Here is a 22,311-nt window from a genome sequence, read left to right on the forward strand (position 1 = left end):
GCCTACCCCTGCTCTAATGTACACTAACAGTATGAATTAAGGGTGGTGGTACGTATTGAGTTGGGTTGGGGATGGGATTGGAGCTCTCCTTCTCTCCCCCAACCATCAGACATGACGAATGCTAGTATAAAAAAAAGGAGACTGAATTCAAAAGATCTTATTTATACAAGAAAACATATAATGTCCTGTTGAACAGTGGCCAGATACATTCCCAGACACAGATTTGTTGGCCCAAGCTGCTGAAGGCTTTTTAAATGGATTGTTTTGGCAGGACAAATTACATTAATGGAAAAACATAAGAAAGACCAGATGCAGGTTTTTGAATTTCCATAAATGGTTAACAGATTACAGGAGAACATTGTAAATATCTCGGCTACAGAAGCCCATGCTGAAAGTCAGCTCTTATTCTGTCCTGCATCATATTATATTCAGAAACAGGTACTATGGCAAAATTAGACAGTAGTGGAGAAAAGGTGCTTGCATTTCATAGCTAAGACAGGGATTGGGCCTAGCAATCAATTGTAGATGTATAATATCAAACTGAATATTATATCATTTATAAAAGCAATAATTTATCAAGAAATCTTTTTTTGTTTGTTTCATTTATATTCATCCTTACTTCCAAACAGCTTGAGGTACTGGGCATGGTTCTCCCGCCTTCTTTTATCGTTGCAGCATCCCTATGATGTAGGTTGGGCTGAAAGATAGTAGGTGGTCCCAGGTCATTCAGTGAGATCTTCATAGCCAAATAGAGATTTAAACTTGAATCTCCGCAGTCCTAGTCTGATACACTAGTCTGGTTTTACTTTTGTAGTTTTATTTATATCAAAGAAAAGACAGGTGGGTGATTGAGTACTTCATTTCAATCTGACTATCCTAATATTAGCTAAAATTGGCCTTGCCTATTTTTTTATTCTTTAATTGCACATCCAGTGGGTAGTATCCAAGTAACTCATTCCATCAGCACAAGAATTTCCACTTGTGTAACAGAACTTTCCCTGCATGCTCCCTAAAACTGTTCTGGGGTGTCTCACAACCCTCCAGAGCTGGTTTGGGGAGGATACAGGTTGCATGTGGAGGTGGGGGAGTTCTATTGCGCAAGCAGAAATTGTTGGGGTGAGTTAGTTGGGACACCACTCAGTTTATTTTAAAGCTTTGTTCTTATATAGTTGCCTAAAGAGTTTATTAAATACTGTCAAATGGTTGTTGATCCTTATAATCTTTTATCTTCTCAAATGGTGAATCTTGAATCATAGATGTAAATGTAGTTTGTAAAATAAACTTTCAAAAAATATTTTTTTTAAAAAGATATGTAGTCCACCAGAAGATTGGAGAAGATCAGTCTACATCCCAATCCCAAAGAAGGGCAGTGCCAAAGAATGCTCCAACTACCGCACAATTGCACTCATTTCAAACGCTAGCAAGGTCATGCTTAAAATTCTACAAGGCAGGCTTAAGCAGTATGTGGACCGAGAACTCCCAGAAGTGCAAGCTGGATTTCGAAGGGGCAGAGGAACCAGAGACCAAATTGCAAACATGCGCTGGATTATGGAGAAAGCTAGAGAGTTCCAGAAAAACATCTACTTCTGCTTCATTGACTACGCAAAAGCATTTGACTGTGTCGACCACAGCAAACTATGGCAAGTTCTTAAAGAAATGGGAGTGCCAGATCACCTCATTTGTCTCCTGAGAAATCTCTATGTGGGACAAGAAGCTACAGTTAGAACAGGATATGGAACAACTGATTGGTTCAAAATTGGGAAAGGAGTACGACAAGGCTGTATATTGTCTCCCTGCTTATTTAACTTATATGCAGAATTCATCATGCGAAAGGCTGGACTGGATGAATCCCAAACCGGAATTAAGATTGCCGGGGAAAATATCAACAATCTCAGATATGCTGATGATACTACCTTGATGGCAGAAAATGAGGAGGAATTAAATAATCTTTTAATGAGGGTGAAAGAGGAGAGCGCAAAATATGGTCTGAAGCTCAACATCAAAAAAACTAAGATCATGGCCACTGATCCTATCACCTCGTGGCAAATAGAAGGGGAAGAAATGGAGGCAGTGAGAGATTTCACTTTCTTGGGATCCATGATCACTGCAGATGCTGACAGCAGTCAGGAAATTAGAAGACGCCTGCTTCTTGGGAGAAAAGCAATGACAAACCTAGACAGCATCTTAAAAAGCAAAGACATCACCTTGCCGACAAAGGTCCATATAGTTAAAGCTATGGTTTTCCCAGTAGTAATGTACGGAAGTGAGAGCTGGACCATCAAGAAGGCTGATCACCGAAGAATTGATGCTTTTGAATTATGGTGCTGGAGGAGACTCTTGAGAGTCCCATGGACTGCAAGAAGATCAAACCTATCCATTCTCAAAGAAATCAGCCCTGAGTGCTCACTAGAAGGACAGATCCTGAAGTTGAGGCTCCAGTACTTTGGCCACCTCATGAGAAGAGAAGACTCCCTAGAAAAGACCCTGATGTTGGGAAAGATGGAGGGCACAAGGAGAAGGGGACGACAGAGGATGAGATGGCTGGACAGTGTTCTCGAAGCTACTAACATGAGTTTGGCCAAACTACGAGAGGCAGTGAAGGATAGGCGTGCCTGGCGTGCTCTGGTCCATGGGGTCACGAAGAGTCGGACACGACTGAACGACTGAACAACAACAAAAGTCCACCAGACCTATTTAAACAAAAATTCAACATTTACTCACAATGACTGTTTGGATTATCAAATCCTAGCTTATTCAACCAGGATATGTAAAATTTCTGTGCACCACGCACAGCCCCGTTGGGTGAGAGGGAAGCTAGGCAGGAAGCTACATTTCTCTCAGCCCCTGCTCACATGATCAGGTCGTGACTGACTGCCCGCAACTCCACTTCCTGCTCATGGACGAAAGTGGCTTTCTACACAGCTTCTCATGCAGTCCGATATGGGAGCTATGTTAAATCAATTTGCAAAAGTCCATTTTAAACCATGGTTTTGTACACTAGCTTGTTTGGACGCCATTAGCCATAGTTCCCAGTTTGGACTTAATGTGAAGCTATTGTTAATTGTGGCTTCCTGGCTTATTTCCTTGCTTGTATGAATAGAAGATGGGACGCTGTGGGTTAAACCACAAAGCCTAGGGCTTGCTGATCAGAAGGTCGGCGGTTTGAATCCACGCGACAGGGTGAGCTCCTGTTCGGTCCCAGCTCCTGCCCACCTAGCAGTTCGAAAGCACGTCAAAGTGCAAGTAAATAATAATAATAATAATAATTTTATTATTTATACCCCACCCATCTGGCTGGGTTTCCCCAGCCACTCTGGGCGGCTTCCAACAGAACATTAAAATGCAATAATCTATTAAACATTAAAAGCCTTGCTAAACAGGGATAAATAGGTTCCGCTTCGGCGGGAAGGTAAACAGTGTTTCCGTGCGCTGCTCTGGTTCGCCAGAAGCGGCTTTGTCATGCTGGCCACATGACCCGGAAGCTGTACACCAGCTCCATCAGCTAGCAACGCAAGATGAGCGCCGCAACCCGAGTCGGACACGACTGGACCTAATGGTCAGGGGTCCCTTTACCCTTTACCTATCAATAGAGGAACAAAGGGGCTGTGTGTGGAGCTCATATATATACTGGTTTATTAAGCCCGGATTTATCTAACTTAACACTCTCTGTAAACTGCTTTGAGGGCTGTTATTTTTTTAAAATCGAACAGTGTATAAATTTTGTGAAATAAATAAAATAAGGTTGCATGGAATGTGTCCTTAGCCATGTGTTTTACATTTGTCCTGCTGCCCCTGACTTCTTCCACTCAGTGGTTCAGTTCTCTTGTTGCATTAAATCACAGTGGGTTAAAATGGACAAGCAACATGCTGATGTTCAGAACTCCTGCTTCGCTTTCCCCCAATTCCTGGCCATGCTGGCCTGCGAGCAACAACTCCCAAACCTTGGTTTGTTGTTAGCATGGACAAGAGCCAGGGAGCAGCAGAGTAGAAGCTTTTGAGTAGTGTGTACCAGCACACAGCTCATTTTGCATTAAGCCATATATAAAATCATTTGAAGTGACTTGCGAACACAGCCTATGTCAGGGTAATGTGACAGGTATTTTAACACAAATTGAAAAGTAAAGCTTTTTCCACATGTATCGCCCTTCTCTGAAACAACTCTTATGTAGTATTTGCTCTGCCAATTTATAATCCTTTTCATTGGGTAGAAATTTGGACAGATTGTTTCAAACTGTAAAAAGCAAAAAGACATCATTATAATCCCTGCCTTGCTTTTATTGTACCAGCAAAAGCTAGGGAACATGATCCATTGTAAAATCCCATGTTTTGCCATTTTAGGATGGAAAAATAGGACTGGGATAGAGTTTTGACCCATGATTTTTCAGCAGAATGGATAAAAGGGAAGCTAAACTCATATTTGCACAGCACATATTTTTGAGAAACTCTTCCGCTAGGACCCCTAATGAGTACATCAGTTTTGTTTATAAAATTATTATAGCAGAAGTTTTTTCCCCCCTGTAGGTGAACTCAAACAAGAAATGTTAGAAGATGCACAGAATAAGCTAATGAACCTCATAAACAGCACAGAAGGAAAAGTGGACAAGTGAGTGATTTTTAAGTGTTTTTAATTTGAAAGTTAAGTTATTTGGAGAAGTACAAGCTTGGCACAGTAAAATAATGGCTGTGGCGGCATCTGATATTGTTTAAAACAGGCTGGGTGGTTATTCAATTAAGTTTTACTTAGCGTAGACCCATTGAAATTAATGAACATGACTAAGCTCAGTTCATTAAGCTCAATGGGTCTAATGTGAGTAAAAGTTAGTTTAATGTTATCCCCTTTTTTATTAAGGCTGTGACATTCAATTGACTTACTACTGAATAATTGATTAAAGATCATTCAGATTATTTTTTTAAAAGGTCCCCAATTGGCAAGGAGCTGTATCATGGACCAGAAACTCAAAAAGTTTGCTTTTTGTTGCCTCTCACACATTGCCTCAGTGGCTGTTGGAGTCGGGCCTGCTCTGCTCCACCTCCCTTCCTCCTTCCTTCGTCAGTCCCATATTCCTGCCTGCCTCCCTCTGCTCACTGCTTTCCCTTCTGCCTCCTTCTTCCCTCCCTCCATCCCTCCCTCCGTCCCTTTTTCCGGCAACTCTCCCTGGCTCTCTCCATCTTTCTTCCCTCTGAGCCCTGCTGAACACGCCACTCACACTTCTAATAGTGACGCCTGGCTAATTGGGGAGGGGCCCCTGCAGGGCTGTTGCGTCGTCCAATGTCAGTGACCAGATTCCTCCACTGAGGCACCCAGAGGAGTCTGCATGCCTTGTCCAGCCACCCAGAGCAGCGGAGGATTGACCTGGGAATGCACAGGTGGGTGGGTGGGCGCCTAGCCACTCAGAACCAGAGTTGAGAGACACGAGTTTTGCACACACACACACACACACACCCCTGGCCTGCACCCTTGGTGGGGGCCAACCTAACCAACCCTAAGTACACCCCTGAGAATAAAGAGAGATACTCAGTTCAGCTTTGTGCCATATGGTCAGCATAGGACTATATATTAGTTTTCACCCCCTTTCCAAAATAAAGGTTTTAATCTAGGTTTCTGGTTGACGTTTACTACAGTCACACAAGGATTCCCTGCCACAGCAGTTTGTGAAAGCTGTTTCTACGGAGCTATATCCCATAAGATTCCTGACCTGTAAATTCCTACAGGAGTACCCCTTGGGATTTAGCTCCTAGCACAAGATGGCCTCATTTCAACTTCAGCTGATGATTAATGAATTAAATATCTGGGTAGTACTTACCTTTTCCTCACATGCATGCTTAACTTGACTTACCTTTTCACACAGATGTTTAACTTGGCTATCCGCTTTATGCCTTTACCTTTTCCTTTGTCACTGGGGCTGAGATGGTTCTTCAACTGGGCTCCCCTCATGTTCTTTGTACAGATGAATCATCTGTACCATAAGCAAAGCTTTGGAGTGGAAAAGGTGCTCCGCCCTCACTTTTCTCTGTTACTAGCAATGCCAAGCGATGTTTTGACTGCTTTTTTGTCCCCTTTGGTAGAGTCTTGATGAGGAATCTCTTTGTTGGACATTTCCACACCCCAAAGAATAAACGCCATGAAGTGCTAAGGCTGATGGGGAGTATCCTGGGAATAAAAAAGGATGAATTAGAACAGGTAATTCTGATACATCTCATTGCTATTTCCCCCCTCTCCTGCAATATCAATACACTAGCATGCTTTCTTCTTCTGCTGGGCTAGGCACAAGGGACAGCCAGTCATCTACCATTCTGGAATGGAACAAGCTGTATATTTTCTAAACATGCTACGATGTTTACCATTATTTTAATAATATAAAATCCATGCAAGCATGTAAATGTTCACCAAAGGACTACATCTGTTGATGTTGATCGTGTGGCTTAAATTCTTACATACGTATCCAGATTGTCTGTTTGAAACTAGCTTTCTCAGTGTACCAGTATATAGTTTTTGTCCTGGCTGAATTTTTTACACAAATAAATTTTATAAATAAACTTTGGTTGGTTTGTTCTTTAATAAAATTGAAGTAAAGATTCTGTTTGATACTAAGTGTTAGAAGTAGGTGTGAATTTTAACCTTTTCTTTTTGTTTTAAATTGCTCTCTAGTTGCTGTCAGAAGATCAAAAAGGTGTTACTCGATGGGTGACTGGGTGGTTTGGTGGGGGAGGCGCTGGATCAAAGAGTGTCCCCAACACACCTCTGAGACCAACCCATCACTCAATTTTCAACAGTGTAAGTATTTTCCATTGTCTGCTTTTGTATAGAAAATGCAGGACTTCCATATTATAACTGTTGTCAACCTAGGTCATTGTTACACTTGCAGAAGGCTTGAAGGTGTTTGCATTTTAAAACCAGTGTCAAATAACTCGATTGTGTTAAAATTAGAACCATATTGCTACTGGGATAGTTGTTCACCATCTTGAACAGATGAGCCAGGTATATATCATTTAGTTCCAGAAATGTTGTTTGTATTGGGTTAATTTGTCTCCACCCCTTCAGTCTTTCTCAGAGCTATTTGTGAAGTTCCTTGAAACTGAATCCCGTCCAACTCTTCCCCCACCAAAGCTCTCTGTTCATGACATGAAACCTTTAGCATCAACAGGAATCAGCAAAGCCACTGTTAGTCCTTCTAGCAACATTGCAGGTAGTGTATTTTTATATTCCTAATACAAAAAATGTTATGATGAATCTGAGTGATGACTTGTTGATTGTTGTCTTTCCAAGTTTATATTTATTTGGATGCACAGTGTAAGGAGGATGACAAATAAAATTAGAAGAATTTTCTCCTTGCCAAGTTACAGCTGGGGACAGCAAGGCAATAACCATTGTGTGACCTGAAAGCCACTGTTCTCTTACCATTTTTTTTTACTGCAAGGCCATGAATTTTAACCTGGATTTCCAGGTTGTAATGTGGCAACAAATAAATACTATATGATGGATGAATTCAATAGGCCTTGCAGAATATGGTTTTTGGTATAACTTTGAAACTAAACTTTAGTCATTGTGAATGTTTGGTTTCAAATTGTTGCAGTAAAGCTGGAGAATTTCCAGTCTGAAAGCTTATCTTTGAAAGTTTACATTTTTAAATAAATTTATGTTTTATATGCCTTTTGTCCTCGTTGCTTGAAGGTGCCATATTTTGTTTGGCAGTCACCCAGTTTTCTTGTCTGGACGAAATGTTCAGAGGGACTTTGTCCACACAGGAACAGGATTATTGTCCCATAGAACCAGACACCCATTCTATATCCCTGAATTGTTTGGGTTTTTAAGATTTCTTTTATATATTAAGAATAGGTTATCAGACATAAATACATTCTTTCAAGGTTTCACTCAGTGAGCAAAAGATTTATCTGTGACCTTGACATTAACCCTGGCAGACTTCTTCTTTTGGAAGAAAAAATACATTTCTGTTCACAGGCTTGTCTTTAAAAGGTCTGATTCACACAAAATGGTGTTGCAACTGCATTGTGAATTCTCCAGGTGAAAATCTTTGTGTGTTGTGTGCAGAATCTTGCCACACTGATCTGATTATTCACTACACAATTGATAATTTATTTATCTTTTGGCGGGGGTTGCTTTTCCAGAGACCATTGCGCTTACTGTTTGCGTGATTTTCACGAGGGTGTGTCTGCAGTGTTCAAAGTGCAAAGGAAAGATGATAGCCTTTGGCTGTAACTAATAGCTTGTTGGGTGGCAGCGGTAATCAGCACCCCTTGGGGAGCTCCCTCCTGGCTTTGAAAGAGGCTGTGGTGAGAGGGCCCTGGAAAGAGGGAAGGGGAAAACAACTCATTGGGTTTTCTCAGATCTACTTTTGGGATTGGAACACTGCCTTGGTCACCCAGGTGGATGATCTGCACCTGGAGATGGATGGGGGTATGGTCTCATTATGTTAGGGTGTTTTTTCTAAGAACGACACTTTTTAGGCCATGACTTTCCTGTAAAAATGATTTTTAATACAAATAATAATAATAATTTTACTACTGCACTTTCTGTCAGACCCAACAGGCTCAGGAACCACCAGAAGACCAGATGCAAATCCATTCCTGGCACCCCGGTCAGCAGCAGTCCCTCTCATCACCCCAACGAATCTTGGAACTGGCGGATCAGGGCATCTGCTTATGAAACCCATTTCTGATGCTTTGCCTACTTTCACACCTTTGCCAGTAGCACCTGATGCTAGTGCTGGAGCAGTACTAAAAGACCTGCTAAAGCAATAGAGAATTCTGGGTCCAAGGATGGCAATGATAGAAGCACTTTAAGGAGAAAGAAAAGAAAAAACTGAGTTTATATAATATACCGCAGAGAGGCCTTTGTAAAAAGTTGTTTGTTCAGTTTCAATTGCTTGTAAGTTGCTTTGTGTGTCTTTCACTTTGCCCCTTAAAAAGTGAAGTTTGGAACTAATCCAGCAATATTTGGATGTTGCAACCGCCACAAGAAAAATAGCCCTTCCTATATTAGTTTGCCAAGTTAACTTTCAAATTGAAAAAGCTGATCTACATGTGAAATAACAGGTTAGCATTGGAGAGCTTAACAAATCAGTTCAAGGCTTTCCAACCATGTATGCAGTTTCTTTCTTTGACAAATGAGGTGTTACATAGAGTGCCTTTATATAAAAAGGACACAACTTCTCTAGAAAGGGCTGCAAGCACATTAGGAATCCAACGCAGTGTCAGGATGCAGACAGCATCCAGGATGCATCTGGTCCATTTAAGTATCACTTCACTGATTCCAGCCAACGCCTTCTGGAGCCTGGAATGATGGGGAAACAAATGCAATCTGCTGTTTGTTTTGAGGGAGCCTGGGGCCATATGTTCCCAGTCCTTGAACTGATGTTCAGATACTGAGCCCAGTCGTGGCATTTCAGTCTGGAAAAGTCTTCCCTTCATAAAGCAGGAGGAAACTTGCTTTGTATTATCCAGTGTTGTATTGATCTAGAATGTGTTCATGTGGTCAAGTATCCTCTCTTGAGCCAGAATGGGTCGTACTGTAACTCAATCTTCTGAAAAGGTAAAGTACAAGTAGGAGGTTTCCAAAATAAATGGCATCAGCTGACCAAGTCATTTTTAAGGAATGCTGGAGATAACAGGATCATAATAATTGTGTTGACCAAAAATTCAGCATAATCCAAAGCCAATTTATTTAAATATGGAGGATGGGCTGGTATCTGTGAAAGAAGTTGCTTCTGTTAAAGTTCTCTGAGAATTCATGGTTGCAGGTTTTTGTTTTGTGTGCAAGAATATTAACACCCCATAAATGTTATTAATGGGTAACACCTCAGTCGGAGTTTCTCAGCTCCTAGTAGCTACTTGGAACAATGAAAACTCAAAACTAACCAGCAATAAGGAGTTTGTGGACATTTTTCCTTTATTTTTTGTTGCATATCAACATTTAGTGACTGACCACTAATAAGCAACCTGATATTCCCTATGTATATTCATGGTGTGTGTGGTTGAAATATGCAATACTTTAATGGTTCAAAATGTATATTTAAGAAATGCTTGCTTATACTTACAGAATTGATTGAAGATTCCAAGTATGAACGTATGTATAAAGCTTAAAAGGAAGATGCTTATTCCAAATATGTGTAAATAGGTCTACGTAAAAACTAGTAGAATTCTGTAAATTTTGCTGCACAGTCTTGCACAATTTATATTGAGTGTGTCAGTGTATTGACACATGTAATGAAAGGGGTTCCTTGCCACCTTGGAAAAATAAGTTGAGACACAACATCTGTTTAAAGTGTCATTCCCCCCCCCCTATAAAACTTGAGTTTTCTGCCATTGTTAATAATATAATTGGTATTGAAAGGTATTTTGTGTAAGTTCTATATTAGAACTCACAGCCTTTTCTCTGTGTATCTTAGTTTTAGCCCTGCAGTTTGAACTGTATCACAGATATGTAATTGCCTGGAAGCTGCCAAATCAATGAATCACAAAGCCTTTTGTTTCTATTTATTGATAGCATTCTAAATCCATATAGGTGAATCTCTGGCAAGGTTTCATGAGTTTATATTCATAATGAAGTGTTACATTTTGACATTTCATATCCGCAACATTCTTCATTGACTCTGTTTTTGTAGTCTGGGGTTTTTGCAAATAAGGCAAACATAGGTTAGGGATTGGAAATATATGAACTTTTAATCTATAAACTTCCAAATGGTTTCTTCACGCATCCTAATGCTGAGTTTATAGGCCACTTGAAACATTGCTTTCCTTGAAAAACCAACTTTATAGAATGGCTATAATTTTTCCAATGGACAATAAAGAAAACTTAAAATATGTGTTGTGTGCCTTCTTTCTGTTGCATACATTTTATATCTGTGTGGTTGCTTTAGCATACAGTTCCTAAAATTGCTCACTTTTAATGATGCAACAAATGGAACTAAGCAGACGTGAGAACAGAGGAAGTTTCACATCAAGATGGATTTTGCATTTGTATGTCAGTACTTCTTGCCATGGTTGTGTGATTTCATGTTCATGCAGTGCAATGTATTGAATTGGGCACAAAATTCAGCATTTTGGTAATGTCAGCTTTCCTTTTTATTTCTTAAGTTTTTTGTCATCATTACAAAACCAGACATTAGCTCAGAATGTGATGAGAATGTGGGATTTTTCTTCTCAATTATTAAATGAATCAGAATGTATTATAATGGAAGTTTCATAATTTATGCAGGTTGGAAAAACCACTTTTGGAGGTCCGTTCTTAACCCGAAACTGTTCTTAACCTGAAGCACCACTTTAGCTAATGGGGCCTCCCGCTGCCGCTGCGCCACCAGAGCACAATTTCTGTTCTTATCCTGAAGCAAAGTTCTTAACCTGAAGCGTTATTTCTGGGTTAACAGAGTATGTAACCTGAAGCGTATGTAACTGAGGTACCACTGTAATGTAGTTTGCAAAGGAATTGTTTTTTTTAAATACCTATTTGAAAAATCATGGAAATGAAGAAGGTGGCTTCAATAAAGGGCCAAACAGTGGCTATGAAGTCGAACAGTGTTAAGATTTTCATCCACCCAAATGGTTAAAAAACCAGGTGCTCTTTAGTGTAGTAAAACCTCTTCAGCAACACAGTTCTGGACTGGAGGGCTCAAGAGGAACAAAAGGTGGTTGTGAATTGCATATCATCCCAACTTTTCACAGATAAAAATGTGAATTCCTTGTGTATTTTCAACACCCCTGTTCCCACACTGATGATTGTACCTGTCTATCTGCTGAATGTTGCATTCATCTACTCTGCAGGAGCTCCCCTGATTTAAAAGCAGAGGGCATCTGGTACAAAAAGCATTCCTGTCCTATGATATCTATACTATAATAAACTTCACCACTTGTAGCATGAGAAATTATAGTCTGTGCACTACTTGGTGCCTTGACAACACAATCCTTTTTTCCTTTCTACTCAGATGTAAGCCCCATTAAGTTCAGTGGGGCCCAGGTAGTTAGTTATAAGATTTCAACCTTAGGCTCCATGGCTGTGCATTTATGCATATATAGACTGAGACACACTGTATCTGTTCTCTTCCCAGATTTAATATCTAGCAGCTTTCATGCACAAGCTTATGCAAGGTCCACGTACACTCTCCAAAAGGCAAAAACGCTGTTGCAGTCCAAGCACCTGCTTGGCTGCAGGAGTTTCCAGAAGGAGGTGTACAAGCCAAGGAACCACCTAACCATCTTAGGGACTCCACTCCAGATTTGTGTAGGGTTTACTCCTTAGCCTTTTCTTCTCCCACAAGGCAGCGGAGTTTTAAGATCAGTTTTCCTTCTAGATGGAGTAGCTTTGCAGGTTGATGAGCCACACCTGCCCCTCAATTCCCTCTACAGCACATGCAGAATCCACCTTCTTGACCATTGAACCCACGATTGGTCTCGTCCACTCAATCTGCTGAAGCCTGTCTTCATCGCATGCAGGGGAACATCCCTAACTCACAGAGGGTTTGAGACCCATTGGCTCCCTTCACCTGGTTTAGCTGGCCACTGAAAGCCGTTTCCCGAGATGTGGCCGCTATCGCATGCTGACAGCTTCTAGGAGCCACAGGTGAGAGCTCCATGCGGGGTGGGGGGCCCAAAGGTGAACAAACAATCCCAGAAGGTGCATGGTGTGTTGCTCACCAGTGGTACTACCCCTCCCCTGACATCCCATACACCCCAGGTGGGTATCATAGAGCAAGCAAAGAAGTGGTGAGAATCTGTATCTTACAAAAATACTGCAAAACAGAATTTAGATTGCATTTTAGCAGTCACAGTTCAACCAGTGTGGGAACAGTGGATTAATTTTATATTGTATACCTAAATTTTAATATTAACTATAAACCTTCAACATAGGATAGACTAGAAGCATTTAAAGATTATGCAGTCAGACTACGAAAGCAAACGGGACTTGGCTTACCGTTTATGCAGAGTCAGTATAGTCTCTTATCTGAAAATCCATTCAATTTGCACTTATCTCTGAACTTCATATAGTTTCTGGAATAATGAATTTTAAAAGGATATGGGTACATTGCCAATGTTACGATAAACAATTAAAAAATACCAAATAGTGATTTAAAACAACACTACATCATATTGCAGACAGCAGTTAAAACAAACAATGAAGAAATGTCGTAAAACTATTGGCCCAAAGCCTGTTTTGTTTTGTTTTTTAATATAAGTATTTATATGTTTCTTGAATGCAGGTAAAGGTTTATTAATTGTTAAACTAGTCAGGCAAGTTTATGAGACAATGGCCACCTAAGGACCACCATTAGTCTAAAAAGAGAAGCGATGTTGCCCTCTGGGCAAATGAGTGGAACTTTTGCCCTCTAACAAGCTGCTACTTAGAAAGGCAATAGGCAGTGCTAGAAGCAGGCAGCAGCTAAAGACAGAGCCATTTCTGCTTGATTCCAAGGCTGTGACTCTGGGAGAGGCAAGACCTTCTAGGTCTGGATGTTAATGCTGTGAACCCCCCACCCCACCCCAAATCTTAGGCTCAAGTTGTATATTTGTGTAGATAAACCATATATCATAAGGACACCATAGTCTCCACTGTCTCATTCCAAGGAAACCAAACCCTGGGAAAGCACCCAGAACCCCTCGGAGACTGGGGTGGCATGCAACAATACATAGAAAGCAGCCATATACTGTCTGTCTAGTGCAATACTGCCTATATACCTTGTGAAACATGGACCACCTATAAACGCCATCTCCAACTCCTTGAAAGATTCCATCAACAGTGTCTCCTAGAAAATTTACACATCACTTAGGAAGACAGGAAACTAATGCTAGTGTACTGGAAGAAGCAAAGATCATCAGTGTTGAAGCAATGATTCTTCAACATCAACTTTGTTGGACTGGTCATGTTTTTCAGATGCCTGATTATCGTCCTCCAAAGCAACTACTCTATTCTGAACTTTAAAATGGAAATTGTAATGGTGGTGGTCAACAAAAGAGGTTTAAAGACTGTCTCAAGGCAAATCTTTAAAAATGTAGTATAAACACCAACAACTGGGAAACACTGGCCTGTGAGCGCTCCAGTTGGAGAACAGCCTTTATCAAAGGTGTCATGGGCTTTGAAGATGCTCAAACTCAGGACAAAAGGGAGAAATGTGCTAAGAGGAAGGCACGCTTGGCAAATCCACACCGTGATAAACTCCCACCTGGAAACCTATATCCCCACTGTGGAAGGATGTGTGGATCCAGAATTGGCCTCCACAGTCACTTACGGACTCACTTTTAAAACCATGTTTATGGAAGACAAAACCATGTTTATGGAAGACTCGTACTTGGCTACGAGTGATTGCCAAAGAAGAAGAAGAATTTATTTGTATTTATTTACTATATTTATTTTGCCTTACATTTTAATTCTACCTTTCCTCCAAGGAACTCAAGGAAGGAACTCATTCTTTGCCCATCAGATGGTTGAAGCTCTCTTTGGTATATTTGGTCGGCAACAAATTGTTTAGGAAGGGATAAGATAATGAGACATAAACAAGATTGTTCTTGAGGAAGGCTTTCTGTCTGCCCCATGACAGTACTACTGCTCCTCCTCCTGTGGCACGCTCCTCGGTAACATTTGCAGCGGGAAAGATTTCCCTTCAAACTGTGAGCAGTTTTTTTTTATCCTGGCAGGCTCCTCAGGAGTGTTGTGAGGAGTCTAGCCAGTTGGTGAGCTCTCTAATCTAAAACAGCTGTCCCCAGACTGAGGCCTCCCATTTGCATTGTTTAACATACTTAGAAAATGAAGTGTTCATTTTTAACATTCCTCCTCCAATTGGTTTAATGCTGAATTACAGAAGAGAACTAAGCAAAACCAGGTGCTTTTGCTGTTTTCTCTCCAGTGTCTAAGGAGGAGCAGATCTCTCCTTCTCCCTTCACTCTTCTCCCCTCCTTCCTTCCCTCCCTCCCTCCTCCTCCTTCCTTCCTTCCCTCTTTCTCACTCTCTCCTTCTGCTTCTCTATGATTTTGGGTCTTTCATTCTGTGGAATATAAATGATGGCAGGACTAACATTCTGGCAAAAGGTTTAATGTGCAAAACTATTTTCCAGCTATTCAGCTGTGCACACATTATTTTCCCCGCTCAACATTTTTCTTCAGTTTTGGACATGACAGGATTAAAAAGGTAGGTCCTATGCGTGCTCTCTCTCTCTCTGTGTGTGTGTGTGTGTGTGTGTTTGCTGAATGCAAACCTTGTTTAATAGCTGATGTCTCTTCTATCACATTTGCTAAAACTGTATGCAAACTAACATGAGGGAGAGCAGGGAAACAGACTATTCTGTAGCATGATGTATACGTAGCATCTACCAATATCCTTTGCACTCTTTTCTGCCCTTGATAGCTGCAGTAACTCATAGAAAATGTGGATCTTAAAGGGCCCCCCCCCATGCAAACGTGTATAAAAAATTATTGATTTCATCGTTCACTATTATTTAACTGCTATTGCAACTGGTGGCTAAGCCAGCCTCCCCAACTGATAAATGTGACAGATCTCTTGAGGATAGCTGTCTTGAAGAAGTGATAGGGATTGTAAATAGAACTCTTACAAAAGTAAACCTGGAAACATGACACCCCAGAGATATACAGAAATTCAGGGATTTGTTGTTGATGATGAAGATTATATCACTCTCCCTGTAAATGGTGCTTTACAGAGGAGGCCAAACAAAAAAAGTCAGGTCTCTACCCCAAGGAGCTTGCAATGTAAATTTTGAATGGGGAAAAATGACGGAGGAAGAGGAAGGCAAGAGGTGAATAATATGCACAAGGTCAGTTACATGCAGCTAGGAATTAAGCCAAATCCTTAATCTTGCTGTTGACTGGTGACTCTGAAACCTCTTTCTTCCTCCACCCTCAAAAGTGTCGATGAGCAGAGCTTTATGTGTAGCACTTTCAGTACAGAGGAACAGAGCTCCTTCAGGGCCATTTAAGCAAGAAAAGTCTACTCTGAATACCAGTTGCACCAGCAAAGGAGGGCTTTTGCCTTCATGCCCTGCTTGCAGGTTCCATGGCTGCATCTGGTTGGCCATGGTGGCAAACTGGGCTAGATGGAACTTGTGTCTGACCCAGCAGTCATCTTCCCACATTATATTTGCACGTGTGCATGTTCTAATGTGTGGATGTAACCAACATGTGGTCACAAACAGGTGTGCCATATACAGGTATATTCATCAGGGATCAAGGATTGCCCAGTTACTTGTACACTCTCATTGACAAACCCAGGTTTACTGCTATGTAATATGAACAACAGCTTGATTTCCTTCTACTTGTGCGACAGAATGAATCTGCGCTTGGGTTTGCATTTTTGAAGTTGGACTACCTCTCTGGAAAGCTTCCAGGAGCTCCATAGACAAAGTTCAGCATTGAATGACAGATGACATAGCACTAGGCAGTGTCTCTAGAGAACAATTCTAGTTTTGTATGACTGAAAGGTCTGCCAAGCAAGCAAACAAACATCTGCCTGCACAGGATTACCAATGGAGGGATTTGCTTGTTTTTTTGTGCGTTGTTTCTGATTAATGTTCTGAAGGGCTTGAGAAGTTGCTGTCAGAATTAAAAACAGCATTGTTTGCCTCCTCTGTAATATGCAGAGAGAACAAAGTATGCTGTTAGCATCCACTTGTGCTTTGGGAGTTGAAAACTCTGGGAGCTGCAATGAGGAAAGTTTTCTTTGAATCACTGGACTTCCTAGAAAATGTTTTAAATCAAATCCCCTGCAAACAGTTAAATAGACATAGATAAAGGTGAAATCAACCAAAAAGTTGTTTTGCACAAGCTCCATTAAGCTACCACGCTCTCTCATACATCAAATTTCAAGGGGGCTTGTACTAAAAATTATGATGGATTATGTCTGCTAATGTAATCAAGTTGCTTTCCTGGAAAGTAGATCACACAAATACAGTAGGAACTGAAGTTCAAGAAACTTATGTTGAGAGACTGAGAGATTATATGACAGCAAATCCACAGAAATATAATGCTCACATTTTAAACATTTGATTTCCTAGGCATAGGGAAGGCTGTATTTTAACCTTAAGTATTCAAACATATTCAGCACTCTTATACCACTTTAAAAGTCATGGCTTCTTCCAAAGAATCCTGGGAACTGTAGCTTGTTAAGGGTGCTGAGGAGTGTTAGGAGAGCCCTCACAGAGTAATAATTCCCAGCACCCTCATGAACTACCGTTCCAAGGACTCTTGAAGGGACACAAAATAAGCAAGGCTTGCTAAGGTTTCAGAGATTCATACATGATCTTTTATCTGGAAGAGCTAATGATCAATTGTAATGATGAGCTGTACCTTTGAAGAGTTGGCATCCAGCATCTAAACAGGACAGATATTAACCCAGTGATTCTCAAACTGTGTGCCATCTGAAAGTGTTCCATTAGGGGTTCTGATTTTAGGGGTTCTTTTTAAGTATAGACTTCACATGAAAGGCAGCATGAGGCCTCACTAACTCTACAGTCATACATCGGGTTGCAGCCGCTTCAGGTTGCGTTTTTTCAGGTTAAGAATGTGGCAAACCCGGAAGTGTTTGCTTCCAGGTTTCACTGTGTGCGCATGTGCAGAAGCGTTGTGTGCGGTTCGCGCATGCACAGAAGGGCTCTATCGCGCATGTGCAAAAGTGCCGCTCTGGTTGTGGACTTTTCAGGGTGCGAACGGCACCCCGGAACGGATCGTGTTCGCAACCAGAGGTACCACTGTACTGGAAGACCAAAAAGATAAAACAACAAACAGAGGACAGCAACTCCCTGCTAGCTGCAGGATCACACAGCTCAAATTCTCTACAGATGGGGAACCTGTAGCCCCTGTGGATGGTTTTGTAGTACTTTCTCCACCATCCCATGCTATCTGGGGCTAATGGGAGCTGGAGTCCAACAATGTCTTGGAGGGCCACAGTTTCCCCACAGTTTCTGCCTAGACCCAACAACCAGGAAATGACCCTTAAAGATACAGCAACTCTGTTTTAAAGAACTGTTCAATAGGCCACAGGCTCCTCCTGAATGCTTCTTTCATAGGCAGCTGTTTATTACTTGACTCAGTGAATGTTTCACTGCCCAGCTCTGCTATTCTTCTGTTGGAAGTGGGTAATTTAGCCATGTCTCGTTGAGAGTGGCCAGTTTTGCTGTGTTGTGCAGTCACACCTGATGCAGAGAAAGACAGCATTACTTACCCTCAGAGGATGTGCACATTACGGTCAGGACAGACCTTTGTAGGCAAAAGCCCAGAGTCTCGCTCAGCAGAGAGCAGCCTCAAATGCATCAGGACTGGCTTGCCACATATTATAAGCCTTGAACACCCCACCACCACCCATGGTTACTGCAGTTATGAGTGTGCTTGTTCTCAGAACCCCATTTTCAGATTATAATAATTATCCTTAGCTAAATGTTCCTCTGGTGTAGCTCTGCATGCAATGGTGACTAAGTGCAGTGGGGTCATATCAGTAAACAGGTGGGTTACACATATCACTGTCCTGCATAACAATGAGGTTTATGTTCCTATTGCAGGATAATTACCATTTTCATGGTGGCTGCCTGCCTCTTAAGTCGGGGGAAGACACAGGTAAGATATGTCACAAATACTTCAATGTTTTATACAAAGAGATTTCATGACTGTGGGCTGCCAAAGAGGAAGACCAGGACACAGTGCAATATTGGATTTGTGTTACACTGTTGGCTTGGGTCAAGACAGAACCAGAGCCTGACATTTACATTAGACTTATTCTCAACTTGGAAACAAAGAAATTTAACCAGACAATGAGAAGCTCGCTCCACTGTCCTCCAGACGATCCAAGTGTTCCAGGTGATCCGATGCACGCAGCAAAGAGGGGCAGTTGCTGCGAACGCCCAGAATATATAACCCCTGAGCTGTCTATCAAACTTTGCAACATGCTATTCTCCCCAACAACCCCAACAGCCCCTATCAGTATCCTAGCTAGCTAATTAGATCCCGCCCCACAACTCCAGCAGGGTGTCTTGCTAGGCCCCAACCGCAACACGTGCTCTCTAGGAAGGAGAACACGCTTTCTCAACTTGGTGGTGGTGCGGATAATAATAATAATAATAATAATAATAATAATAATAATAATAATAGTGTTATATGGCCTTTGTAAGAACAAAAATCAGTAGTTGCATCAAAAAGTAGAAGTTATGGTAAACTGACTTAGAAAAACCATGTATCATGACTAGTAAGAACCCAGCATTGCTATGCAGAACCTGACTTCAGCTCAACATCTTCTCCACACCCTCATAGATCAGTGATTGAACACATCTCCAGGTTAAAGGACCAGGAAGTGGCTCATGGGATAGTCCTCACTCTTTCTGGGACCACGGAGAGCTGCTGCCAGCCAGAGTAGACCAGTGGTGGTAGACTGTGGCCCTCTACAGGCTGTTGGACTCCAACTCCCATCATCCCCAGCCAACATGGCCAGTGATGAGGGATTGTGAGAGCTGTAGTCCAGCAACATCTGGAGGGCCACATGTTCCCCACCCTTCAAGTACAAAATCTTGGATTTGATAGACCAATAGTTTGATCTGGTGTAATCCAGTTCCTTATGTCAGCCTACCCAAATCCTAACCAGGTTCATAAGAGATTCATCAAAATCGTGCCCCAAGCCAACGACCTAATAGGCAATGTAGTTAGGGCAGAGGTAATATGTACTTCTACCAGATATGGTGATCAGGTGAAAAAGAGGGCAGGATTCTGGCACCTAAACTGTTTTGTAGAGAAGGGAGTTTCAGCTGCTCCTGTCTGCTTTTGCCAGATGGCGGCAAATGTATTTCCTACAGGTGCATCTTCAGGACAGAATTCCCTGCAACATGAGCTGTGACAAGAGACATACGTTAACAGAGAGATTCTTGATAAAACTATTGTCCCTAGAATACAGAAGACAGTAGAGAGTTTGTTGTTTTTAAAAAAAAAATGAAAGGAGGTCCAGGCCCAGAGGCCTACCATTTGATGAGAATGAAAAATAATAATATGTGACCACTTTTATTTATTTAATTTTTAGATGGTCTTAATTTTTTTTTAGCTGTTAATAATATTTTAAAATGTTTTTATTTGACATGGTTTGTCTCCAGTCAGTGACATTGGTCTGTTAGCACAAGGAGGTCCACTTGTATGACAGAAGTCCCCTTCCCTCTCATCTGCCTATGCGCCCCTAACCCCAAATAGTTTGGCAGTGTTGGAGGCTGGTCCCCAGAATAGTTTGGGGAGGCACAGGGGGGATAATAGCGAGGGGACTTTCTGTTGCTACAACCCTTTATTTCCAACTGTATTGTTTTGCCGCTTTGTTGTTTGCTGCCCTGAGCTCCTCTCAGAGGAACTGCAGGATAATAATAATAATAATAATAATAATAATAATAATAATAATAATAATAATAGAAGAAGAACCCTGGTAGCATAGCTGTCTCTGGGATGCTAGGAGCACAGTCTCTCTCTCTTTTGGCTATAAGGAACTGCAATATGAAACTGAGGAGATGGGGGTAGAGATGGAGATTCTGAGGAGAACTGTAAACAGGACAGAGAGACTGAGGAGATTACAGAGAGGGAATAAAGGATCCATATTGGCAGAAACAGTAGCAACAGTTTATGCCTTTTGCCGTCACATAGTAGCTCCAAGGCCAAGGTGTGTGACAGAATCTGAGGCCTAGCCCTAAAGCAGCGATAAGTTTGTGAGGTTCTGAATGCTCACCTGGCCGACTTGAAAGCCGGACTCTGCTTTTATTCCGTTGCTTAGAGGCGTTTTAAAAATCATATACTTGCCTGAGCCGGTCCTCTTCATCCCTCACCTCTTTCCTCCTTCCTGTTAAATAAATTCTAGCTGTTGCCTTTCAATTTAAATAATTTGCTCACTAGTTCTATTTAAATAATTTGCTCACAAGTTGCTTTACCTACCTATGGTGGACATTTACACATAGCAAAAAAAAAATAGGATGAAATAGGATACATGTTTTCATAAACATTCCACATGCTACTTTATATGTATAAGATGCAAATTTAGAAATAATTGCTGCAATTTAATTAGAAATGCATCTGATGTGCATATGTCTGCAGCTCAGTTGGTAAAGTATGAGACTTGACTGGTGGGGCAGCTGGCTGAGCTGCTTGCACAAGCTGTCCTCTCAGGGTGGCAATCTCCTGGGCAAAGGCTTGGAGGGCCCAGTAGACACCGATGATTGCAGCTGTTTCCATCCCCCAGCACCTTCATCCATTCCGACACCTTGAGAAGGTGTGGGTTGGATCTAACTGTCCTGGATGTGGGGCTTAGATTTCATTTTCTACTATAGACTTTATTGCTCAGTTCAGTATGTTATGGAATCAAGGCAAGGATCACTGGTGCATGGCATGGCAACCTAAGATGTTGATCCAACCATAGACACACCTCTTGTATTCCTGTTGCAAAGGAGCAGAGCAGGCATGGCATTAGCTCAGCAATCCACTGGGTCCCTCCATGGCATTGGATTCCTAACCCATGGACTTCTCCCCTGGACTACACAGATGGCACTCAGGGCCTGGCCCTACCATCTGGGTTCCTCTCCAGGATCATCGTCGGGTATCACATTGAACTCCTTCCATTGTTCACCCCAGTGAACCCAGCTTCTCCATGATGTCACCATGGGGCTGATGACATTATCCCCTTCCACCTTCTCAGCCTTAGGATTTGGGCTTATGTGGAAAGCAGTCAGTTCAGGGGCCTGAACAGCAACTTCCCAGGACCAATTATCAGGGACACAGCCCTTCTAGTGGATCAGGTATTGCAGGCAGCCGTGGTGCTATCAAAAGTCTAAGATGTGTCACACTTCAGATTATTCTTCCCACTTGATGTTCACTGGGGGTGGTGGGCTGCTGTCAGATCTGTATGGGTGTGGTGGAGGGGGCAGAGAGAATAAGGGTGGAGTTTCATGGAGAGCCAGAGAAGTAACCAGAATGTGACTTAGGTTGATTTGTGCTTCAACGACACAGGACCCAAATCTGAGGGCTTCTAACTTGCGGCTTTATGCTCAGGTGGTCTTTCCCAGGTGGTTAGTGCACATCAGCAGCTTTCATGTAAGTGGCCTTGGCTCCTTCTAGTTCTTGTAGCAGCCATTGTATAGCTTGCAGTTCTTGGATAAAGTCAGTAGCTGAAGCAACCAATAAAGTATGAGTGAAAGGTGCATGGGTGGAATCCATAGCTGGTAAGGAATGGAGTCTATTGAGTAGAGTTCTAGACTTAGTTGTATACAAATTTGGGAGTTCAGTGCAAGGGATCAAAATGAGCCATCTTGCTGAAGGCGTCGACCACCACTAAAATTGTAGTGTGGTGCTGAG

General features: G+C 41.8%; 2 protein-coding genes across 4 annotated transcripts in view; both read left to right on the forward strand.

Moving 5' to 3' along the window:
- Positions 1-11,186, forward strand: part of TRIP11 (thyroid hormone receptor interactor 11) — a 37,382-nt gene extending 26,196 nt beyond the window's left edge. The window contains exons 16-20 of one of the 2 annotated variants that reach the window (XM_033141007.1): positions 4,522-4,603; positions 6,067-6,181; positions 6,650-6,775; positions 7,043-7,187; positions 8,540-11,186. In XM_033141007.1, coding sequence (XP_032996898.1) covers positions 4,522-4,603; positions 6,067-6,181; positions 6,650-6,775; positions 7,043-7,187; positions 8,540-8,760 — 689 coding nt within the window. In that variant the 3' untranslated portion in view covers positions 8,761-11,186. Of the gene's footprint in view, positions 1-4,521; positions 4,604-6,066; positions 6,182-6,649; positions 6,776-7,042; positions 7,188-8,539 lie in introns of those variants that run through there. The other variant, XR_004426021.1, reaches the window with a different exon arrangement.
- Positions 11,187-14,631: 3,445 nt separating this feature from the next.
- Positions 14,632-22,311, forward strand: part of FBLN5 (fibulin 5) — a 52,366-nt gene continuing 44,686 nt past the window's right edge. For both annotated transcript variants that reach the window (XM_033141023.1, XM_033141031.1), the window contains exons 1-2: positions 14,632-15,133; positions 18,510-18,564. In XM_033141023.1, coding sequence (XP_032996914.1) covers positions 15,039-15,133; positions 18,510-18,564 — 150 coding nt within the window. In that variant the 5' untranslated portion in view covers positions 14,632-15,038. The remainder of the gene's footprint in view (positions 15,134-18,509; positions 18,565-22,311) is intronic.

This window comes from Lacerta agilis, chromosome 1 (genome assembly GCF_009819535.1).
Source record: "Lacerta agilis isolate rLacAgi1 chromosome 1, rLacAgi1.pri, whole genome shotgun sequence".
Taxonomy (NCBI): Eukaryota; Metazoa; Chordata; class Lepidosauria; order Squamata; family Lacertidae; genus Lacerta; species Lacerta agilis.